Raw genomic sequence first — 22821 nt, forward strand, 5'->3', positions numbered from 1 at the left:
ACAGGTTGCTACTTCAACATTAGCAATGCCATCCACTATTTTTGGAATATAACCAGCCTATTGTCGGTTTTACTATGGAAAGGAAACATTATGATCAGGGGCGCAGATATGTTTTTTGAACTGGGAGGGACAAAGAACTGGGAGGGACAAAGAACTGGGGGGGACAAAAAACTGGGGGGGACAAAAAACTGGGGGGGGACAAAGCTGCCAGCAAACCAACCCCGATATGCCTGTCAAACTTGTTGTGGGTAACCATAGCAACCAAGCTCAAGCTCGCAACCTGTGCAGTCTGCGCAGCTCAACCAACCGAATATCAGTCTTTGTTTTGTTTTATGTGAGTTGTTGCAACTATGTATACACTGCTGTGCACCTCAATAAACCGAATGGTAATTAGTCTTTTGATTTTTCCGTGAGGTTTGCCTTATGCAAAGAAAGACAGCATAGACGTTTTTTCCTCCCTATAAGTGGGGGGGACCGAACGAGGTGAATTTAAATCTGGGTGGGACGAATCCCACCTGTCCCCCCCTCTATCTGCGCCCGTGATTATGATGCCAATGACAATACTTACCTCAACATGCTTGTGCAGATTAGACGTCGAATTTTTGTATGCCGCAATGGTTGTCTTCTTGGGCACACATAATCTGCATTGCATAATGAAACGGTCACCCCTTTTCTCTACGAAGCTGAAGTGATCACGTATGTAGGGCCAGGGGTGCACTTCATTACTGGAAGAAATTGCGTTTTCTGCAGGGTCGTCCACCACAGGTTCCTCGGTCTCCTCCATGTCCGCCATCGTCTGTGTGAGACTCACTCGCGCGCGCGACAACTGTCCTTCCCGTGATTCGTTTCCAGAACGCATTTCCCCTTCTCCGTTTTAGCCTTTTTAAAATTATTTATTTATTTATTTATTTTACTCAATGACGGTTGTGATGTAAAATGTACCGAAGTACACTACTTAAAAGAAAACATACTAAAGTAAAAGTACACTCTTTAAAAATTACTTGAAAAAGTATAAGTACACAAAAAAGCTACTCAAGTACAATAACGTGAGTAATGTAATTCGTTACTTTACACTGTATAGTAAATACAGGGTGTTCCGAAAAAATGCATACACACTTTAAATCACTGTAATGTTGGTCTTTAATAAAATGTACATAATATTCAAAGTTTAATTTACAGACATCATTTGATTGTTTTGTCACCACCTATTCTCAAACTGATGTTTAAAGTTTGAGACCTGCAAGAGTCACTGAAGGTCAGTGCAGTAATTCCAAGAGAATTGTGATTTCACGGACTCAGCAGTGCCTTGACCAGACTCAATGTCAGTTTTTGAGAATAAGTGATGACAAAATACTAAATTAAGGTCTGTACATTCTAAACACCTACTTTACAATGATTTAAAGTGTGTATACATTTTTTGGGACACCCTGTACATAATGTGCTATATATATATATATATATATATATATATATATATATATATATATATATATATATATATTAGTGTTGTCAAGCGATTAAAATATTTAATCGCGATTAATTGCGCGACTGTCATAGTTAACTCGCGATTAATCGCAATTTAATCGCACACTTTTGTCACATGAAAAACCATTGTAATTCTCTTATCAGCATAAAAACGTGAATGGGCTTGCTTTGTATTGCAAAGCATAACACGTCTTGACACAGCCACTGCAAAGTGAAACCTAAGCCGAGCACCGGCGCGGGGCTAGCAAAAAAAAACCATGAGTGAAGTGATCTACTGCTTGAGTTAGTCTACAACTCAGAGAGACAGGTTACACAGTGACGGTAGGCTTGACATGCTTGATTATAATATAAAGTACACTATTATATTAACTAAGTTGTTCGTTGATAAATATTGCATTGAATCTGATCTTTACTGTTTCAGCTCACTTAACACATTTTGTACTTTTACACTTTCTGCCTGTTGATGCGTCGCGCTGTCCAATCAGAGGCGGCCAAATTTGCATATTACAGGAAGGGTTTCTGGGATAGCATTGAGTTTACAGTTCAGAGGGATCTGGCTTCTTTAGACGCTGTCTTCTTAAAACTGAATAAATATTTAAAAAGAGCCAAATGAGCCAGTCTTTTGAACGGCTCTTTTCAAAGAACGGATCACAAAGATGCGAATCCCATCAAAGAGCCATAAATCCCATCTCTACTAGCGCGCCCTGCCCGCGCTGGTTCCTTGGGGGAGGAGGGCAGAGGACTCTGGCTGTGCGGGGCATTATAGTCTAGCTGCTATCGTTTTTCTAAGCAAAGTCTCTGTTGCAAGTTCCTGGCAGTTTCAAAAGCTTATGAAAAACCTACATCATGTCACAGAGCGTTAATCTCGCGATAAAAAAATTATCGCCGTTAAAATTGAGTCAAGTTAACTCGTTAATAACGCGACATTTTTGACAGCACTAATATATATAATATTTTTTTTTACTTTTGTTGTGGTTGTACCATTTTTGATGTTTTCAGGGGCAAAGTCAAATTCAGTTTTGTCAATTTCTTCACATGCCCTGTTCATAAAAAGGAAGTTTCTCAGTTATCCTATGCGTAGACAGACATTAAAGGCCAGGACAACATATCAATAGTGATGGGCGCTCATTTTGTTTGTGACCTATCCTAGGTGTAACAACCAGTGTCTTAAAAATGGTTAAAAATCTATTTGAAATTGACTGAAAGAAATAAAAAAAAAAAAATACACATTTTGCAAACCTGATCAAAGTTAAGTGATGTGATTCTTTAGGTTCACATGTTAGAATTCATTGGGCAAAAAGTTGTCACTTTGCACTTTTTTATTACGCCAATCTAAGATTGGTACTTCAGTGTTAATGCTTTAAGGGAACCAAATAAAAATGCTGCATTTTTGCAACATGTTGGGATTAATTTAATTAAGATGGACATAAATAGATACGGTGTGACCAATGTACTGTGTTGGTTTAACTGGCCTCCATCTCAAACGACTACAGGTATTTACATTGCATTATTACATTACACTAAGCTGATGCTTTTTTTTAATCCAAAGCAACTTGGTTACTACAGGGTATTGATTACAACCTGGAGCAATGTGGGGTTAAGTGCTTTGCTCAAGGGCACTTAAGCCATGGTAAGGGCAGGATTTGAACCAGCAACCCTCTGATCTAAAGACCAACTCCCTAGCCCACGGCTGCCTATTTTTGTTTGGATATGTAACCATGGATTACACCCATGATAAACTGATGAAACTGGATGAAAAACATCTAAAAACAAAAACCATTAACCGTCTGAATGACTTAACTTATTTAAAAAAAAAAAACGGGAGTGGGAGTGATTTTGAGTGGGAGCGGGATGGGATTGGGAATCATTCTACAGGAGTGGGACGGGATGGGATTTGTCTTTTTACTCCGCCACGGCATTGGGACGGGATGGGATTTCTTTCTCTGGGGATGGGAGTGAAAATCCACTCCCGTGTCATGCTCTAGCTGGAATCAAACCCAGGTCCCCGGATTTATGGTATGGCGCCTTATCCACCTGAGCCACGACGCCCCCTTGCTTGCAGTTTTGGCACAAACTTGACGTGTGGGTGGGCTGTCCAGGAATGCATTCCCATTGGCTAACTTGTGTTTGACTGACAGCTACGCTCAGCCATTCCCTACTCGGATTCTGGCGGACTGTTTGCCGAGTGACCGATCCATTGACGGTAAACAAGGATCGAGTGGACTTCAGTGGCGACTACCCAATATAATAGCTGTCTTACTAACGTTAAACACACCTGCATAATGTGCACTACTGCAACACATACAATACATTTGTCCCGCACTTACACTTTGTTGAATTAATTCAGTATCATAGTCGCCACTGAAGTCCACTCGATCCTTGTTTACCGTCAATGGATCGGTCACTCGTCAAACAGTCCGCCAGAATCCGAGTAGGGAATGGCTGAGCATAGCTGTCAGTCAAACACAAGTTAGCCAATGGGAATGCATTCCTGGACAGCCCACCCACACGTCAAGTTTGTGCCAAAACTGCAAGCAAAAAGTCAGGGAGCGCAAACGAGAAAGCTGGAATCGCAACCAAAATAAATTACGTCAAACAAAACTGAGAAAGCCGCGGAACAAAAATAAAAGGTTTCTGAAGAGTAATAGACTGATCTTTTGCACGATTACACGAATAATTTGTTTGCCAGTCTAAAAAAATTGACTTTTTTTTTTTTTGATTTGTCGTTTTTGTTTGATATTTCAAAAGTATTGTATGAACATTTTGGCACAAAATTGATTCCATAGCAGAGAAGGTTACTTGTAAGAAAGCACTAAAGATTTCGTGTGCATTAATTTCACAAATCCTGCTGAATGAAACGTCTGACATCCAGTGCAGGAGACTGTAATTCAGTGAAATCTGAACCGTAGTAGGTTCAGCGACGTGCCGAGGTTGCTAATTTCTTTGTTTGGATGTGCAACTTCTCCAGCTTCCTGCGCTGCATCCCCCGCTCGTTCGCGCGCCACATCACCCGAGACAACTTTCTAACCAAGTTCCGGATCCGCCGCGTGTTCGCCGAGTTCGTGCGCAGCTTCCAGCAGCATACAGTGGCCCAGGGCAGGCTCGGCTCTCAGGAAGTCATGTACAAGTACCTGTCCACGCTGGAGCGTCTGGCCCCTCACTTTGGCACCGAGACCTTCTCCATCTTCCACCTCGAATTGAGGTCAGACGGCGACGGCAGCGGCTCGTATCTCAACGCCTCGCGAGCACTCACGCCCCTGGAGGAGATTACCTGTAGTCAGCCCACACACGAGGTCATGGTGTCTGGCACCGCTGGCATCCAATGGAGGAAGATCCTGACCCAGAGAGTACGTCTTTTTTTTTTTTTTTCTGTCGCCGAGGAGTGTTTCAGTGTGGGCCCTTTAAATCTGATGATGGTTTATGTTGCAGGCTCAGGAAAATAACTACATGGGGAACGACTACTTGAATAAAAGGAAGCGAGAGAAGCATGACGTCACCCAACAGGACAGTAACACAGCAGAAAGCTGGAAGGTGTTCTGCGACTTCCCTGAAATATCCCACATCGCCATAACCGGAGCAAACGTCTGCATCAGCCGGCAGGACAACTTTGCAATGGTGAGACCCTGAACCGAATCCAGCTGCTGTACTGTTGTTAGGGTTCGAGACTCGTGCTAAATACCAAAACACAAGGGTGTCTTCTGTCAGATCGTCTCAAAAACCGTTCAAACATTGTTCTGCCTTTTGACTGAGAGATTGCTTTTGCACTATTTAGCCTCCAGTAAACGTTTTTAAAAATAAACCTGTTTCTAAAATGTACATTGTATAAATGTAGTAGGTTTCTGGTTTTGACTTCCTCTTTGGAATTGCACTTCTTATTTCAGTTTAAAAATGACCTAATTGCCTTTCTTGTGAAATGACGTATGGTCGTAACACAGGACTTGCGTTTGAAGTCCACTCTTGAAGCCCGCTCTCTGGTATCTCTGCTCGACGGCTACTTCCGCCTGACGGCAGACGCTCACCACTACCTCTGCCACGAGGTGGCACCACCCAGAGTGGTCCTGAGCGAAGCCAACGGCCTTCACGGCCCAATACTGTAGGTGTCCGTTTTACATATTACTAGAACCCGGGTATAGACCCCTTTCACATGACGTCACCGCGCCGCGAGATTTTGTTAGGCGCCATATTGGAAGACCAAGTACATGCACTCACAATATAAAACAAAGTACGAGCGAGAGTAAAGTGACACGATGGATGATAATTCGGGTTATGTGAGTACATTACCAGCTGCAGAAAGGGCACGGTATGTGGAGAAACTGGCTGTGATTGATGGGTTTGACCCATATGATAAGACTCGCGGCAAGGGAGAATGGAAACATAAGGAGGACCGGACACCAATTCTGCCATCTGTTTGCTACCCAGACATTGTAAACTATTTGTTGTTTACACCCAGTGCCTACACTCAGTGTTCGAGCTATGCCGATATTTTCGGGGGGCCCCTTTTTTTCCCTGGGGGTGTGTGTGCTTGCGCTTGTCTCGGAGCGCGGATCTCCAAACACATGAGAAGCCTATCTTACACACATATCACGCGGACTCCACACACGCATCGCGTCTGAAGTCATAACTCATCAGGGGAAATCGTGTCCGCATTGGCATGTTCAAAAAACAACCTCGCGTCAACAATGATACCACACGCAAGAAAAAAAAACAGTCAGGCTACTCAACAACCAACCTGGCAGCAGCGAGCAAGCCCCAAACCATCCTAAATTATTATTATTATTAAATTGTAGAAGTCTGGGAGGCTTGCTCCTCATACAGTTATCAACTTGGGGCCAATTTAGCATGTTTTAAATCTGAATTTCTTGCGTTTGCTTACCTCAAAGTGTCCGCAGATCATGCACAGACTTATCCATTATATCCACAGTTTTTTGCCAAGTCTCACACAGGTTTCTTTCAAGTCTACTGTTGGGCCAATAAATCATAAATAAAACAGCTCAGATTTGTTTGTTTAAGTCGTTTGCCACTCCACTTTATTCTCGTGGGTTCACATACCGCTGCCGTTATTTCCCCCTAATCACGAGTTTGTTGGTCTTCCAAAATGGCGCAGGGTCTGTTTACTTCCGGTTTCGGGTGACGTCAGTGAAAGGGGTCTATATGCGTTTCCTGTGTGGTGCTGAGTTCTTTCTGTCCTTTCCTATCAGGGATGAGTTTGTGCTGCAGAAGCTGAAGAAGGAACGTGTGGAAGACGGCGCATACTTGGTGCGCTGGAGCATTCTGGACTACCAACGTATCATATTAGCGGTTCTGAGTAGCACTGAGGTACCATTCAGATATTTATTTATTGAAAATTCCTCTTGTTGCAGTACAGATTTTCTTCTTCTCCGTGAGACTCTCACCTGCCCAAAAGTCAACTCAATAAACATGTTTCATGACCTCAGTATCATAAGGTTGTATCTGGCATTTTGCTCCAAAGCAAGTGAACCACATAAACTTCACCACTTTGTTCTGCTGCCTTGTTGTTTTGTTTCGTGCAGAGTTTTTGGTGTGATGTGGTTCCAAACTTGGTTTTATAAGGTCCTGTGAGCCAGTCCTTATCCGGGATGAACATAGGATTAACACAACAATTAAAAAAGAGGCTGAAGGCTCAGTATGGCAAACCAGAGGAGAGAGTAACTTGTAGTCATGGACACTCGACGTATGCTGTGTGGGAGTAATACAGAGTCAGTACAGAAACCAGTTACAGTGCAGGTCTACCGGAGTCCCTGGTGTTCATTTTTATAAACGTTCTGGCACTTCAGAAATGAGGGACAGCTAATATTCAGGGATCCCAGACATCCGCTATTTAGCGGAATTCCGCTATTTTTCCTAGCCAAAGTGTTTTTTTTAATCTCTTGTATATCCAGGGGTGAAAGTAGACCGGTGCGAGACGGTGCTGCGCACCGTCAAAAGATTTAGGGCCGGTGCGTCGCACCTGTAAGAGAGAGGGTTTATGCTGACTAAAAAAAAAAAAACACATAAAATTAGTAACGTTTGCTGTTTGAGAAGAAAACACATCTACCCACAATATGCCATTTTTGACCAGCTCCGATGAAGAGTAGCATGTTTAAAAAAAGTCATAGGATGTGTGACGCGCGTCAGCAGCAGCTTCCTTTTGCAGTGCTGTGCATCGACCGACACTTTCAAATCCACCCATTCGAGCCGCAAAAATAATAAATAGGAAAATAATGGTACTAAACGCCAGCAAGTATGGTAATCTGTTTTCAAAACTTCTGCAAATGTCTCCATACCTGTCAACTTTGAGGTTTGAAAAAAAGGGATATTTCTCAGATTTTTAACTCAAAATAAGGGAAAATTTCGGAAAGTCATACCCTTCACCAACAGTGGGTGTGTAGTTGAATGGGGGGCAATTTTCTATCTAGTATTTGTGATGTCCTGTACTCTGGTGCATGTTGGTGATAGCCAAGACCCAAACTCAATATGCTTATGGTTTATAGAGTGCATTTGTGAATAAACTATACATTTATTTTTATTTGCTTTCAGTGTAGAGCTGTGCAATATATCGTATTTTTATCACGATATCGATATTGGTGTCAAACGATATCAAAATTCATAATATCGATATGAAACGATTTTTTGTCATTTGTCGAAAGGGACGTGCACAATATTTCTACAATGGCAATAAAACAACAATAACATTGACGTGACAGTAAGGTAAAACGAACCCTTCTGTCCCCTAAGGCACACCATAGCCTTGCATACGTCATCCATTCTACTCCCGCGATATCTCCGCAACAGTAAAAAATCAGTTCTTCTGTTTTCATACGTGTCGGGTGATTTGATATATTGATTTCTTAATATGTTGTTTGATTTGCTTGCTAATAGTTATAATAATACAATTAACATATATTTACGTCATATTTTTGGATGTGGGACTGGGTAATGTAAAAATGGCATCTACGGAAGAAAACAAGCACAACAATATTGGCACATATCCAGCTTGCTAGCTGTGTTAGATGTGTTAAACCGTGTGGATTTAAGTGGAATAATTGCGAGTCGTCCTGTGGTCAAGGCAGCGTTTTAAGGTAAGGCAATTTGGTTATTAATGTTGCCCGCTGCGGCATGTTTACTTGGGTTCATTTGATTTTGACTTGTGCATCTGCAGCTAGCATCATGTTTTGAAGTAGGTTCTGCTAAGGACGGGTTTATTGCGCGATGTAGACGGACTCAGATGTAATTACATTGTTTTTAAAATTCCGTGCGCTTAAAACGGTGTCCCCCTGCTAATCATGTAGCCCTAATCATGTGTTGCTTTTACTTTTCGAGTGAAATATCTCTGCAAATGGTATTTCAATGCTGACATGCCAAAAAGATAGCGGAGTCCACATTTGGAAGATGAAGGAAGAGAAGCCTGATGCTTGAAAATAGATCGCTTAATCCACAACGCATATCTGTATTTGAGACATAACCTGCAACTAGTGGGGATGTTTTGGAATGACTGTGCGTAGGGTGTTTTTGGCCACAGAACACTAACCCACAGTAGTAGGAGGACTACTGGGTTCGTGGATTTTGTCTGTTGACTGAGCGAAGCATGGTGTTTGCCTTGTGCCATTTCACGTAGCACCTAGCCGCAGTGCCACCTACACTTTCAGGGAATGTTTACATGCCGCTGAGCTATTTTCATGTATGTTAATTCTTAAGGACTTGTCTCTATATTGTGCGTGTTCACACACGGACTGGCCATCGGGAGTAGCGGGAGTTTTCCCGGTGGTTCAGTGTGGGCCGGCGGAGAAAAAAACAAAACAGTTGCACGCTGGCCTTTAATATGATAAGCAATGTTAACAGTTTCTTAAAGAAACTGTTAACATTGCTTATCATATTAAAGGCCAGCGCGCAACTTTTTTTTTTTTTTCTCCGCCGGCCCACAAACTCCCGCTACTCCCGATGGCCAGTCCGTGTGTGTGCGTGTTTTAATGTTGGTGTCTTAACAACACACAAGCTTACGTTGTAGTGTGTGTGTGTGAGAGAGAGAGAGATTTTATCCTTGGCTGGCTACGAGCCAGTGTGGACGGTACGCAGTAATCACTGGTAATACCGGCGCTGGCTCCATCCTCTGTGATCGGAAATGTTGAGTGAGGAGAACGTGAGCCTTGTGCAGGCGATAGGACCTATGCAAAGTACGCGCCTGCACAGTAAATAGTTTAAGTAAAAGGCGTTTCAGGGTACAACGGGAAGGGTTGACAGGTAGCCTATGAGGCCTGTACTATAAAAATGTGGCCCGGTGCCTCAGGTGTTGATGATCAGGGCTTTAAAAAAAGGTGTATAAATATCGTTTTAAAAATCGCGATATCGATATTTACTGAAAAAATCGTGATATTGATTTTTTCCAATATCGAGCAGCCCTATTTCAGTGGTACCAGTTCTTTCCCAAATTAAGGGCTAAAATACGTATCTTATGTTAAAATAAGAAAGGTCATTATATAACCAGTCAATAAATTCAATTCCACTGCAATTTATTAAGGTTTTACCATAGTCATGGCCTTGGAACACTAGATAGATAGAGTGATAGAGTAATACTAGACCGGACAATTCCCCGGGGGAAATTGTGAGAGGATGCAGTGCGCGAAGCAATTCGGTCACGCATGTTCGCTGGCCGTGAATGCGTGACCCGCAATGATGTTTCAATGCAATGATTGTGTGTGTGCTTGAGACAGCAGCCGTCATGAAGAAGAGCTATTCAAGAGCATAAACAAAGTGACTACAGGCGGAAATTAGCATGCACTGCTATAACCTGGGACAGACATCTGTCCTTAACACAAGGATAATGTTTAATTTGTGCACTGTCCCTTTTAAAAATAAAATAAACTCTAAGAAGAGTGTTTGTAGTTTGTATGTACGAACAGAAGTGTTCCTAATAAAGTGGGCGGCTAAGGTGAAGTGTCATGCCGACCGAGGCTGTTTTTTTTTTTTTTTTTTCACAAAAAAAAGAAATTCACAAAATTCTTTCACAGTGAGCGCTAGAAGGGTCTCCTGAATAGACTGATGTAATTTTTTTGTCTGTAGTGTTAAAAATGAGAGACTTTTCTGTCACTTTTATAATGGGTGTCAATGAGCTAAGACACACAAGGTATGGAGTTTTGTGCTGTTTTTCATGAAGGACCAGGCCTCGAACAATGACAAATAACTCGACAACGGAAGCAGCTATTCACAAAATTCTTTCACAGTGAGCGCTAGAAGGGTCTCCTGAATAAAATGATGTATTTTTTTGTCTGTAGTGTTAAAAATAATGACACTAGAGCAAGTTAAAAATGAGTGACTTTTCTGTCCCATTTATAATGTGTGTCAATGAAGCCTCTCGGCTGCACTCTTCTCAGTTTGAGGCTTCTCATTCAAAAACTGTAAATCCTATCGTTTAGTTAGACACATTGTGTGAATCAGGACAAGTTTTCCTACTACTTTTGAGAAAATCATGTCTGTAGAGTGAAATTTGTGGCTGAAAACACAGTTTAAGCGAGAAAGTTTGACCTTTTTTTTCAAGCTGTCTACACTCTGACTTAACGAGATGCACTGGTGTGTAATGCAATAGACACCCATTCAAAAGCCGGATTTTCTCCCGGAACCCACATGGCGTTTGAGCCGGGACTGATCCGAAAGTGTAGAACCTAGCAGAAAAGTTGAATGCCAGATCCACAGAGGAGAAGTTTTCCTACGTTTTAGAGATTGAATCACGTCTCTAGGTGAAAGCATGCCAGAGCAGCGGACGTTTGAAAAACGTTGAAAAAGTGCTTTTTTTTTCAATTAATTCCATAGACATGAATGGGTTTTTTTTCGACGATTTTTTCGTGACTACGTCGCGAAAAAATCTTATTCTGTAGAGAAAAGTAATAGCATAGCGAGTCCGATCGAGCCGCACGTTTTGATATATTGTTTGTCTGTGTGCGACATATGGTTATTGAGTTATTCAAAATCGAAATTTGCGTAGGAGGAAGAAGAATACGGAAGAAGAAACACGTAGAAGAACAATAGTTGCAGTGCTCCCCTAGGGGAGCCCATAGGTTGCTGTGCTGCAGCACTGCATCCTAATAAGATATTAAACCAAGAGTGATTTAAAATGGGTAAGTTTCAGATAGAAAATAAAATAGACAATGAGTGGATAAAACAGTTAATACACCAATTAGTTTACACTAGGCTATTTATGAGGTCTTAGCCAGGACATACTTGATGTAAACATGTGTAGCTTACCTTTGATTATTTGGGAGGCTTTCGTTTTCCCCATGGAAAATTTCTTTGCGATGGAAGAGTCTGGGAACATTCCAGCCACGCACTTGTTGAAATCATCAAAGAAAGAGAGGCTAATGTTTTTCTTAGCTATTAGCATAGCCATCTTCACCTCAGACCTAATCAGTGTTGCCAGATACTGCTGACGTTTTCCAGCCCAAAATATGTTCAAAACCCGCCAAAATGCACTTGAAACCGCCCAACTTGGGCGGGAAACCGCCCAATCTGGCAACACTGGACCTAATCACTTGTTCAGCCTCGCTTCCGGACGGAGTTATGTAATTAGTGATGCCTGAGAGGGCGGGGACGTGAATTCATGGCCCGACGTCCTGCTGTAAACTCCTGTCAGAGGCGCGTCATGAATTCTGGACCTACCGACTTTTTTATATTGTGAAAATACGGGACGTTTATATAATGTGAAAATACGGGATATTTTCGGGAAAATAAAAAAACGGGAAGACAGCGGGAAATAAATCAAAATAAGGGATTACCCGGGAAAAACGGGAGGGTTGACAGGTATGAATGTCTCCCATATTTTGGTCTTTCTGTGTGGTGCGTTTTTGGAGCTTCAATTCCGTCTCATGCAGGGCTCGCGCTGCCCGCTCAGCAGTTAGTCAGCCAAGTCTCGTCTTTGATAGAAAATTGTGTCAACGAAATTAATCGCCATTTCAAACATCATGTTTTTAAGTGACTGGGTATCAGATTGAGACATGGCATTCACATCACTGGTGGTTTCACTCAGACAAATAATAAAGGACTCTTCAAATACACCTTTTATAAATCGTGGTTAAGCTTCAGAACATTGTGCTCACGCCGTTTATAACTGGGGCACGGCCAGGGGTGAAAGTAAGCCGGTCCTGGCCGGTCCGGCGTACCACTAAAAGATTTGGCCGTACCAGAAAGAAAAATATACTGTCTCTGAAAAAAAAATGCACTTTAAGCATAACACCACACCTGCTAACGTCAATTTACCAAAAGCAACACGTTTTCCTCAATATGCATTGCATATAATGCGTTCTGACCTGTCTCTGAATTGTCTGAAGTGAATTCCTTCCGTGTTTCACTCGACAGACAACGTGCGAGATAGTGCGCGGAGCCCACTGCTTAACCATCTTGCGCCAACGTGCGCAGCTGGTATCCAAAGTGTTTTAGTAGACAGACGTTTGCTGCAAAGCCTCCCAAATAAAAAAAAAAAAAACATATACAGAAACGTATGTTGATGTTTCAATATTCTATTATGCGTCAGCGGTCTCAAAAGTAGCCGGTCACCGGCGGCAAATCGCCGGCTATGGCTTGTTATGCCGCCGGCTATTGTCAGTCGAGTCACAAAATTTAATATTAAATATTTCTGACAGCAAAAAAAGTTGTGAACGTAAATTACATCCACTATGTCATGTATGTCTGTTGCCGCGTCAACTGTGTTTACATCCTCGACATGAGTGCAGCCATTACTGCCGCCTGTGTTGCCAGATTGGGGGGTTTCCCGCCCAATTTGGGTGGTTTTAAGTGCATTTTGGCAGGTTTTGAACATATTTTGGGCTGTAAAACGTCAGCAGTATCTGGCAACATATTTTTTTACTTAATACAAGAAATTAATGGATGCCAACGTTTTTGCCAAAATGGTATTTTATTTTCCATTGTTTAGGCAGCTTCAGCATCATACTGTGAGATTCTGTTCAAATTGTTTTTTTCTTCTATGAAGCCTGAGCCATTTATTTTATTAGTTTATAATTATTGTTTAATTTAGTCTTCAGGAGAGACTGCCTGCACACAGTACTAGTATTAATAGTTTTTTTTTTTTTCTTACATGAAAGCTGAGGCATTTATATTATATTTTAAGGTAACTTCATGTTGTGCTGTGAGGTTCTCTGCACTTTAACTTTTGAGCCAACAGGTGCATTTGGATAAGTAAAGCCTATTTTTCTGCATTTTTGTAGTCCTGGTAATCTTTTATATTGGTAAAGTTGTTTATAGGACCATTTCTCAGTGTCTGTTTTTTTAATCAATAGTTTTTCAGTAATAACTTAATATTTAACATATCACTCAATTTTAAACAGCCCCCGCGCCTCCCCCATGGGCTGCCCCCATAGTCTCCAAAATTTCTGTGGGAAACACTGGCGTGCGTAACAACGCTAATCAAGCTTAAGCTAGACGACCCGCCTCAAATACCCGTCCCGGGTAAATGTTATCCCAATTTTAGATGGCCTGTTCCAAACCATCCCACCCCATGAAAAATTCGTACTTGCATATCTCTCTCTCTCTCTCTCTCTCTCTCTCTCTCTATATATATATATATATATATATATATATATATATATATATATATATCCCTGCATGCTTTGCGTGCATTATTTCTGCTGCTGGCAGACATTTTACCATTTTGAACCCTGCTGTAAATTATTTGTACCCTGCTATTCTCCCAAACTTTTAAGCCCCTGTGCGTGCAGTGTTTTGCTGGGCAAACAGCGTGCGTACGGCTTAACCAGATCTTGTGCTATAAAGTGCGCAGCTGGTAATCAGTGTTTTAGCAGACAGACGTTAGTTGCAAAGCCTCCCAAATAAAAAGGCATATAAAGAAACATGTTAACGTTTCATGATAGGCTATTTAAAAATGGCTTTGATCAGAATTCGTAAATCGAGTGGAAGTTGGGGCAAAGATTCTAGATTACTGTCTGGTTGGAGCGAGCAGAGTAACTAGGCTCCCAATGCATGGCACGCGCACTGAGAACACATGCACTTAGGCCAAGTTTACATTAGACCGTATCTGTCTCGTTTTCTTCGCGGATGCACTGTCCGTTTACATTAAAACGCCTGGAAACGGGAATCCTCCAGGGTCCACGTATTCAATCCAGATCGTGTCTGGTCCGGTGCTGTGTAAACATTGAGAATATGCGGATACGCTGTGCTGAGCTCTAGCTGGCGTCGTCATTGGACAACGTCACTGTGACATCCACCTTCCTGATTCGCTGGCGTTGGTCATGTGACGCGACTGCTGAAAAACGGCGCGGACTTCCGCCTTGTATCACCTTTCATTAAAGAGTATAAAAGTATGAAAATACTGCAAATACTGATGCAAATACTGCCCATTGTGTAGTTATGATTGTCTTTAGGCTTGCCATCCTTCCACTTGCAAGTGGTAAGTGACGCGCATGCCCGACATGCACTGAGATCACACACACAGCGGCTCAGTCCCGAATCACTGCTCGTGCACTTCACTCGCGCGCTCTGTGAGCTGCGCAGGGCCGGAGTGCGCACCCTCCAGAGGGCACTCGCTGTTCAGGGCGGAGTGATTTGGAGCGCAGGATGCCTGCGGAGCCGAGCGTATCCGTGTATTGGCGTTGCTGTGTGCACGCGAATCGTTTTAAAAACGTTAATCTGATGATCTGCTGATGCGGTCTAATGTAAACACCACCTTACTGTAGAACGCACGCACTTTCTCAAACGTTCCGACACACCCGTGGGAAAATACAAAGAATCCAAAAAACACCAACAGAAAACCACAACGATATATTTGATAAGATAAGGAAGAGAGGACAACTTTTACCTACAAACTTTCACTTTTCTGTTCTGTTACACTGTTCTGTGTCCAGTGTCCAAAATGAAAAGTTAGTTTTCAACTGTTCAGCTAAAAAAAAAAAAATTATTAAAACGATTGTGTTGTTGAAATGATGTTTGCAATTTATTTATAATCGAAAACTGATACAGGTGGATGAAAGAGTGATAGTGTGATAAAGTACTATACTAGTACTACTGAGTGATAAGAAGTCCTAGTGAATGCTTGATAAGTAGACAATAATCAATAATTAGGTGTATTTTTCGGCGCGCGCCGATGACTCAAAATAATAGTACCGGCAAGAAATAAAAGTTACTTTCACCCCTGTGTATATCCGTTAAGTAAAATGACCAGCAGAATACGTTCTGATTTGGTTTGCTTGTTTAGCGATGTTTTTGTCAGCTTCGTTTGTTCTCGTTGACATTCGGGAACACTCGGAAGTTAAATTGATGTAAATACCGCGAGACTGTACGCGATAGAACGAGAAAACAATATGGCTGCGCCCATTTGCTAGAAAATGTGTTTTAACTCCGTTCGTGCTTTTGTTTCTAATGCGTTGAACTTAATTCAATATGTCGTGGAAAAAAAAAAAGATATCGTCCATAAAAGAGATAGCGGAACAGTGTCCGGGTTAGAAGAAGTATATTCTTCAAAGCTACATTTTCATCTAATTTTTATAAATATTTTTTTTTTTGCCACTTATGTCATTGATTACAAAATATGGCATCAAATAGATACACATTATTGTTAAATTCTGTTGCTTTTCTATGTTAAATCTATGTAAAAAATGTGTTCTATAGCATCTTTAAATGTTAAAATCTCAACAGCTTCAGGGGGCTTGCAGCCCCCTTGACCCCTGCTGATAGTTTCTTACATTCCTCTATTTTTTTCACTTACTGCTGGGATCCCTGTAATATTGTGACTAGCATCAGCTAACATTAGCATTATGCGACCGACGTGCAGTGTGTTGAAGAAGCAGAACTTTCCCATGTGACTGAAGGAACTAGCAGACGTGTGAGTTGTTTTTGTGGTTGCATTGTAAGTTCTAATGAATTCTGCAGAAAGGTTCAAGTGAAATTTATTGTTCAGGAACAACCTGACATTTGAAAGAGTAAAAAAACAAAGTATACACTACCGTTCAAAAGTTTGGGGTCACCCAGACAATCTTGTGTTTTCCATGAAAAGTCACACTTTTATTTCCCACCATAAGTTGTAAAATGAATAGAAAATCTAGTCAAGACATTTTTCTGGCCATTTTGAGCATTTAATCGACCCCACAAATGTGATGCTCCAGAAACTCAATCTGCTCAAAGGAAGGTCAGTTTTATAGCTTCTCTAAAGAGCTAAACTGTTTTCAGCTGTGCTAACATGATTGTACAAGGGTTTTCTAATCATCCATTAGCCTTCTGAGGCAATGAGCAAACACATTGTACCATTAGAACACTGGAGTGAGAGTTGCTGGAAATGGGCCTCTATACACCTATGGAGATATTGCACCAAAAACCAGACATTTGCAGCTAGAATAGTCATTTACCACATTAGCAATGTATAGAGTGGATTTCTGATTAGTTTAAAGTGATCTTCATTGAAAAGAACAGTGCTTTTCTTTCAAAAATAACGACATTTCAAAGTGACCCCAAACTTTTGAATGATAGTATATATACGGGTAGTCGTCGACTTACAGTACGACTGCGTTTGGTTACGACTGACCGGTCGTAAACCGATCTGGTCGTAAGTGGGCCTGTGTTAAATGAACGTAAGTATATTGTGATGTGTAATGATATTGTAATCATCTTAAAGTCTTATTTTATCAACATTTTCTTATTTTATTACCTCAGCTCATTATTTGGTTTAAGTCAAACACCGCATACTCAGGGGTGAAAGTAACTTTTATTTCTTGCCGGTACGAAAAATACACCTAATTATTGATTATTGTCTACTTATCAAGCATTCAGTAGGACTTCCTATCACTCAGTAGTACTAGTATAGTACTTTTTTAATCACACTATCACTCTTTCATCCACCTGTATCAGTTTTTGATTATAAATACATTGCAAACACATCATTTCAACAACACAATCGTTTTAATTACCTTTTTTTTTTTTTAACTCACCAGTTGAAAACTAACTTTCCATTTTGGACACAGAACAGTGTAACAGAACAGGAAAGTGAAAGTTACTTTGATTACCAGCTGTGCACGTTATAGCACAAGATCTGGTTAAGCCGTACGCGCGCTGTAGCTCGCTCGTTGTTTGTCCAGTGAAACACTGCACACATAATAGAAGAGGCTGGATGCAGTGTTGCCAGATTGGGCGGTTTTAAGTGCATTTTGGGGGGTTTTGAACATATTTTGGGCTGGAAACCGTCAGCAGTATCTGGCAACACTGGCTGGATGCTGGGCGCTGCGGGGAGCTGGGGCGGAAACTGTCGTACGCTCAGCTAGCTCAGCTGGGAAACACTTGCCAGTCATAACCAGACGGTCGTAAAGTCGATCGGTCGTAAGTCGACGACTGCCTGTATAAACTGAGGTGTGTGTAATAAATACAGTGGGGCAAAAAAGTATTTAGTCAGTCACCAATTGTGCAAGTTCTCCCACTTAAAAAGATGAGAGAGGCCTGTAATTTTCATCATAGGTACACTTCAACTATGAGAGACAGAATGGGGGGAAATAATCCAGGAAATCACATTGTCTGTCTGATTTTTAAAGAATTTATTTGCAAATTATGGTGGAAAATAAGTATTTGGTCAATAACAAAAGTTCATCTCAATACTTTGTTATATACCCTTTGTTGGCAATGACAGAGGTCAAACGTTTTCTGTAAGTCTTCACAAGGTTTTCACACACTGTTGCTGGTATTTTGGCCCATTCCTCCATGCAGATCTCCTCTAGAGCAGTGATGTTTTGGGGCTGTCGCTGGGCAACACGGACTTTCAACTCCCTCCAAAGATTTTCTATGGGGTTGAGATCTGGAGACTGGCTAGGCCACTCCAGGACCTTGAAATGCTTCTTACGAAGCCACTCCTTCGTTGCCCAGGCGGTGTGTTTGGGATCATTGTCATGCTGAAAGACCCAGCCACGTTTCATCTTCAATGCCCTTGCTGATGGAAGGAGGTTTTCACTCAAAATCTCACGATACATGGCCCCATTCATTCTTTCCTTTACACGGATCAGTCGTCCTGGTCCCTTTGCAGAAAAACAGCCCCAAAGCATGATGTTTCCACCCCCATGCTTCACAGTAGGTATGGTGTTCTTTGGATGCAACTCAGCATTCTTTCTCCTCCAAACACGACAAGTTGAGTTTTTACCAAAAAGTTCTATTTTGGTTTCATCTGACCATATGACATTCTCCCAATCCTCTTCTGGATCATCCAAATGCTCTCTAGCAAACTTCAGACGGGCCTGGACATGTACTGGCTTAAGCAGGGGGACACGTCTGGCACTGCAGGATTTGAGTCCCTGGCGGCGTAGTGTGTTACTGATGGTAGCCTTTGTTACTTTGGTCCCAGCTCTCTGCAGGTCATTCACTAGGTCCCCCGTGTGGTTCTGGGATTTTTGCTCACCGTTCTTGTGATCATTTTGACCCCACGGGGTGAGATCTTGTGTGGAGCCCCAGATCGAGGGAGATTATCAGTGGTCTTGTATGTCTTCCATTTTCTAATAATTGCTCCCACAGTTGATTTCTTCACACCAAGCTGCTTACCTATTGCAGATTCAGTCTTCCCAGCCTGGTGCAGGTCTACGATTTTGTTTCTGGTGTCCTTTGACAGCTCTTTGGTCTTGGCCATAGTGGAGTTTGGAGTGTGACTGTTTGAGGTTGTGGACAGGTGTCTTTTATACTGATAATGAGTTCAAACAGGTGCCATTAATACAGGTAACGAGTGGAGGACAGAGGAGCCTCTTAAAGAAGTTGTTACAGGTCTGTGAGAGCCAGAAATCTTGCTTGTTTGTAGGTGACCAAATACTTATTTTACAGAGGAATTTACCAATTAATTCATTAAAAATCCTACAATGTAATTTCCTGGATTCTTTCCCCCCATTCTGTCTCTCATAGTTGAAGTGTACCTATGATGAAAATTACAGGCCTCTCTCATCTTTTTAAGTGGGAGAACTTGCACAATTGGTGGCTGACTAAATACTTTTTTGCCCCACTGTAAATAAATAAATATACACACACACTTTTTTTTTTTAATATACGTGTGTGTATTTTATAGATAGATAGACACATGGGGCTGCAAAAGTAGGTATACAGTACGGATTATTCCAGTATTATAATACTGGTGTTAGGTTTCATTTAATACTAGAATTTATTAAAAGATAGGGTTTTCGCACACAAGCCACGTTCTGTTGATGCCATAATTCAGTTCATACTGGAGGCGTGCCAGGAAATTGATGCTGGCCTTTGTGCCAGAGTGCACATGAGTGTCCACACTCAACTAGTGGAGTGTGTGAATGCCGGGGGGGCAAACAATTTGAACATTTGAGGGATTAATATGTTTATTATTGAGATGTTATTACTGATGTGTTTGTATAGTCAATAAAATAACGTTTTGTGCGAGCATTTTGCAGAACTTCATGAATACATTTCTCAAATTGTCTTTGCTGAGTTTATCAGCAGTTCTAGTTATTTTTAATGAGATTAAGAGAAACATTCAGAACCTTATAAAACCAAACACTGTTTAATCTTCGAGAATGATAAGGATTTATCTGTGTTTGGGCCAAAGACCTGATTGACAAGTCTCACCACTCGGCAGCCACCTTGTTAACACCCCCCCCCAGAGGGTATTTCAGCCGAACAAGATCAGAACCCTGTCTAAATGAATGGGGAGAGAGACATAACTGCACTTTGACTGGCCACCAGAACATACAACCTGCATGTATAGGATCAGCAGTTAAACCTGATAAACTGCTGAAAACGTTTTGTGTCTTTTCCCTTCTACTATGCACATGCAACACGATTGCCTCAATATGTTTCGTGGTAGAGCCCTGCACTCCCGCGGGAGTCCCGCGGGACCCGACGCAAAGCAGTGCGGCGCGGGACAAATTTTGCAAGCTCATTGTGGGCGCGGGCGGGAGGGGGAGGTGATAAGCTGCAGTCCCGCTAACTAAAAACGTGTTTTAAAATAAAATTTATAAATTATTAATTATATTAGTTAGTTCAAACTTGCATCGTACCATATTGGTTTAATGCTAACTTGGTTGGTTGTTTGGGAAACGCACCCCTGAACGTGAGCTGTAGATATTTATGCTCAAATCCACTTAAAGTAGGGGGCGGGGCACCATCACGCTGTGTCTTTAAATTATATTAATTTCTTATAGGCCTACTTGTATTTCCTAGAATGTAAATGTGAGGAGTGACATAAGCTATGTGCAATGTACAATATTCTTAATATCCACTGTAGATTTTGGTAGGCGTGTTGGGAATCTCTGTAAAGCCTCGGCTGCGCATGCCGCCTGGCAACGCGCACCCTCGCTACGTGCGCTAGGTGAAGGATCGGTCAGTGGAGAGCTCCGCTAAGCTCAGCATGTTTAATTCCCCAAGCCAATGACAAGAACTTTCGTGAGAAATAACGCGAACGTCTGCATCATGCGGGATTTGCGGGCGGGAGCGGGACAAAATGTGGCGGGCGCGGGCGGGAGCGGGACTGAAAATTCTGTCCCGCGCAGACCTCTATTTCGTGGTTCTGCAGACGATTGGTTTTTTGAGGAGAGTGGCGGGATACGCGCATACAACCGCCATCTTTGGCGTTACAGACTTTTCCCATAGATTTCTATTCAGGATTCTTTAACTGGTTTGTCTCCTCTCTTGTAACGTCTCTGGTTTGGCTAGTGTTCTCAATTTTTGCTGCCTAATTTTTTTGATTTTACATTTTTGAGAATGTAAATTTGAAGTAACCTTCGAGTTTATACTTTATAGCTCTGTAAACAGAAATGACAGGACTGTGGGCTTTTGCTAGCTGGAGGAGTATCAAAACTCAAAACAGCTCTTCGTTCCAAACGTTATGATACTAAGGCCATGATTTTTTTTTTTTTTTGTGCATGTGTGTTTGTATAGAATTGCTTGAAAGTTGTTTTACATGTTTCTGAAAAAGGCTCTGGCTTGTAACACATTGTGGGAATGTTTGCTTTGACAGGATGGACAGGCTCCAACACACAAGCAGTTCAGGATCATGCAGAAGGGCTCCGTGTTCACGCTCGAAGGCTGGGACCGAGAGTTCTCGAACGTGAAGGAGCTCACAGATAGCCTGAAATCCTTTGTGCTTAAGTCTGGTCAAGACTGCTTCACTGTGAAGAAGTGCTGCCTGCCCAGACCTGCAGGTGATTTGTGCTGTTGACATTCTGGAAACCTTAAAGTATGCAGCGTGAAATAATTACTTGGAAGGGAGTCCGGGTGCTGAAGGTTGAGGGATGGGGGTTTACATACGTTTCACGTGTTATCTACAAACCCAAATCGGAAAAAGTCTGCTCTAGTAGGAGTTAATTATCTCTAAGTGGTTCGACTGGCTGCCAATCCATGCTGCAGTGACCTTATGCCAAGGTTGCACATTTCGCTGTCAGGCCAATTAAATACGTCTACTTTAGGATCCTCACGAAGTATAAAACGCAAGCGTACAAGCTTTATTGTCCACTTGAGAGCTCTGTGACCTGAGCGAGTGGAAATGGTGCAGTGTTTTCTTTCATTTGTATGGAGGTTGCTGTCCAGTGAGACAGTGCGAGTACAGTAAACCCCTTTCATAATGCATATTGCTCACAATATCCTCACAACGCCAACAAATGGTGCTATTGTGTAGACATGCTGGCAAGGGGAGGGGAGTGTGGGCAACTGTGCTATCTTTGATGACTATGGAAATACAAGTGAGGAAAGCAACATGCGATTATTTTAATAGACTTGAATGTGTTTACTGCTGATGGCAACAATTACCTGTGCTTTTAGTCCTGTCACATTTATATAAGTTTGTGGTAGGGAGAAAAAAAAAAAAGCATAACTGTCAGGCAAAATGTCTGTATAATAAAAATAATTTATGGTAGGATGGTGGTGTAGTGGTTAGCGCTGCCGCCTCACAGCAAGAAGGTCCGGGTTCGAGCCCCGTGGCCGGCGAGGGCCTTTCTGTGCGGAGTTTGCATGTTCTCCCCGTGTCCGCGTGGGTTTCCTCCGGGTGCTCCGGTTTCCCCCACAGTCCAAAGACATGCAGGTTAGGTTAACTGGTGACTCTAAATTGACCGTAGGTGTGAATGTGAGTGTGAATGGTTGTCTGTGTCTGTGTCAGCCCTGTGATGACCTGGCGACTTGTCCAGGGTGTACCCCGCCTTTCGCCCGTAGTCAGCTGGGATAGGCTCCAGCTTGCCTGCGACCCTGCACAGGATAAGTGGTTATGGATAATGGATGGATGGATAATTCGTCGACAAACTGGAGATCCTCGGCCCATCTTTGCTCCTCAAAGACTAGGCCTTTCCTGGATTTTGTCCCGAATCATGATTAGTCGCCTGTTGACATCACCTGTTTCATATCACA

General features: G+C 42.1%; 1 protein-coding gene across 2 annotated transcripts in view; it reads left to right on the forward strand.

Annotated features, from left to right (window-relative positions):
- The window catches only part of tyk2 (tyrosine kinase 2), an 86015-nt gene that overhangs the window by 33295 nt on the left and 29899 nt on the right, over positions 1-22821 (forward strand). For both annotated transcript variants that reach the window (XM_060943171.1, XM_060943172.1), the window contains exons 6-10: positions 4454-4832; positions 4915-5100; positions 5421-5578; positions 6684-6801; positions 21443-21626. In XM_060943171.1, the coding sequence (XP_060799154.1) occupies positions 4454-4832; positions 4915-5100; positions 5421-5578; positions 6684-6801; positions 21443-21626 (1025 nt within the window). The remainder of the gene's footprint in view (positions 1-4453; positions 4833-4914; positions 5101-5420; positions 5579-6683; positions 6802-21442; positions 21627-22821) is intronic.

The sequence above is a fragment of the Neoarius graeffei genome, chromosome 16 (genome assembly GCF_027579695.1).
Source record: "Neoarius graeffei isolate fNeoGra1 chromosome 16, fNeoGra1.pri, whole genome shotgun sequence".
NCBI lineage: Eukaryota > Metazoa > Chordata > Actinopteri > Siluriformes > Ariidae > Neoarius > Neoarius graeffei.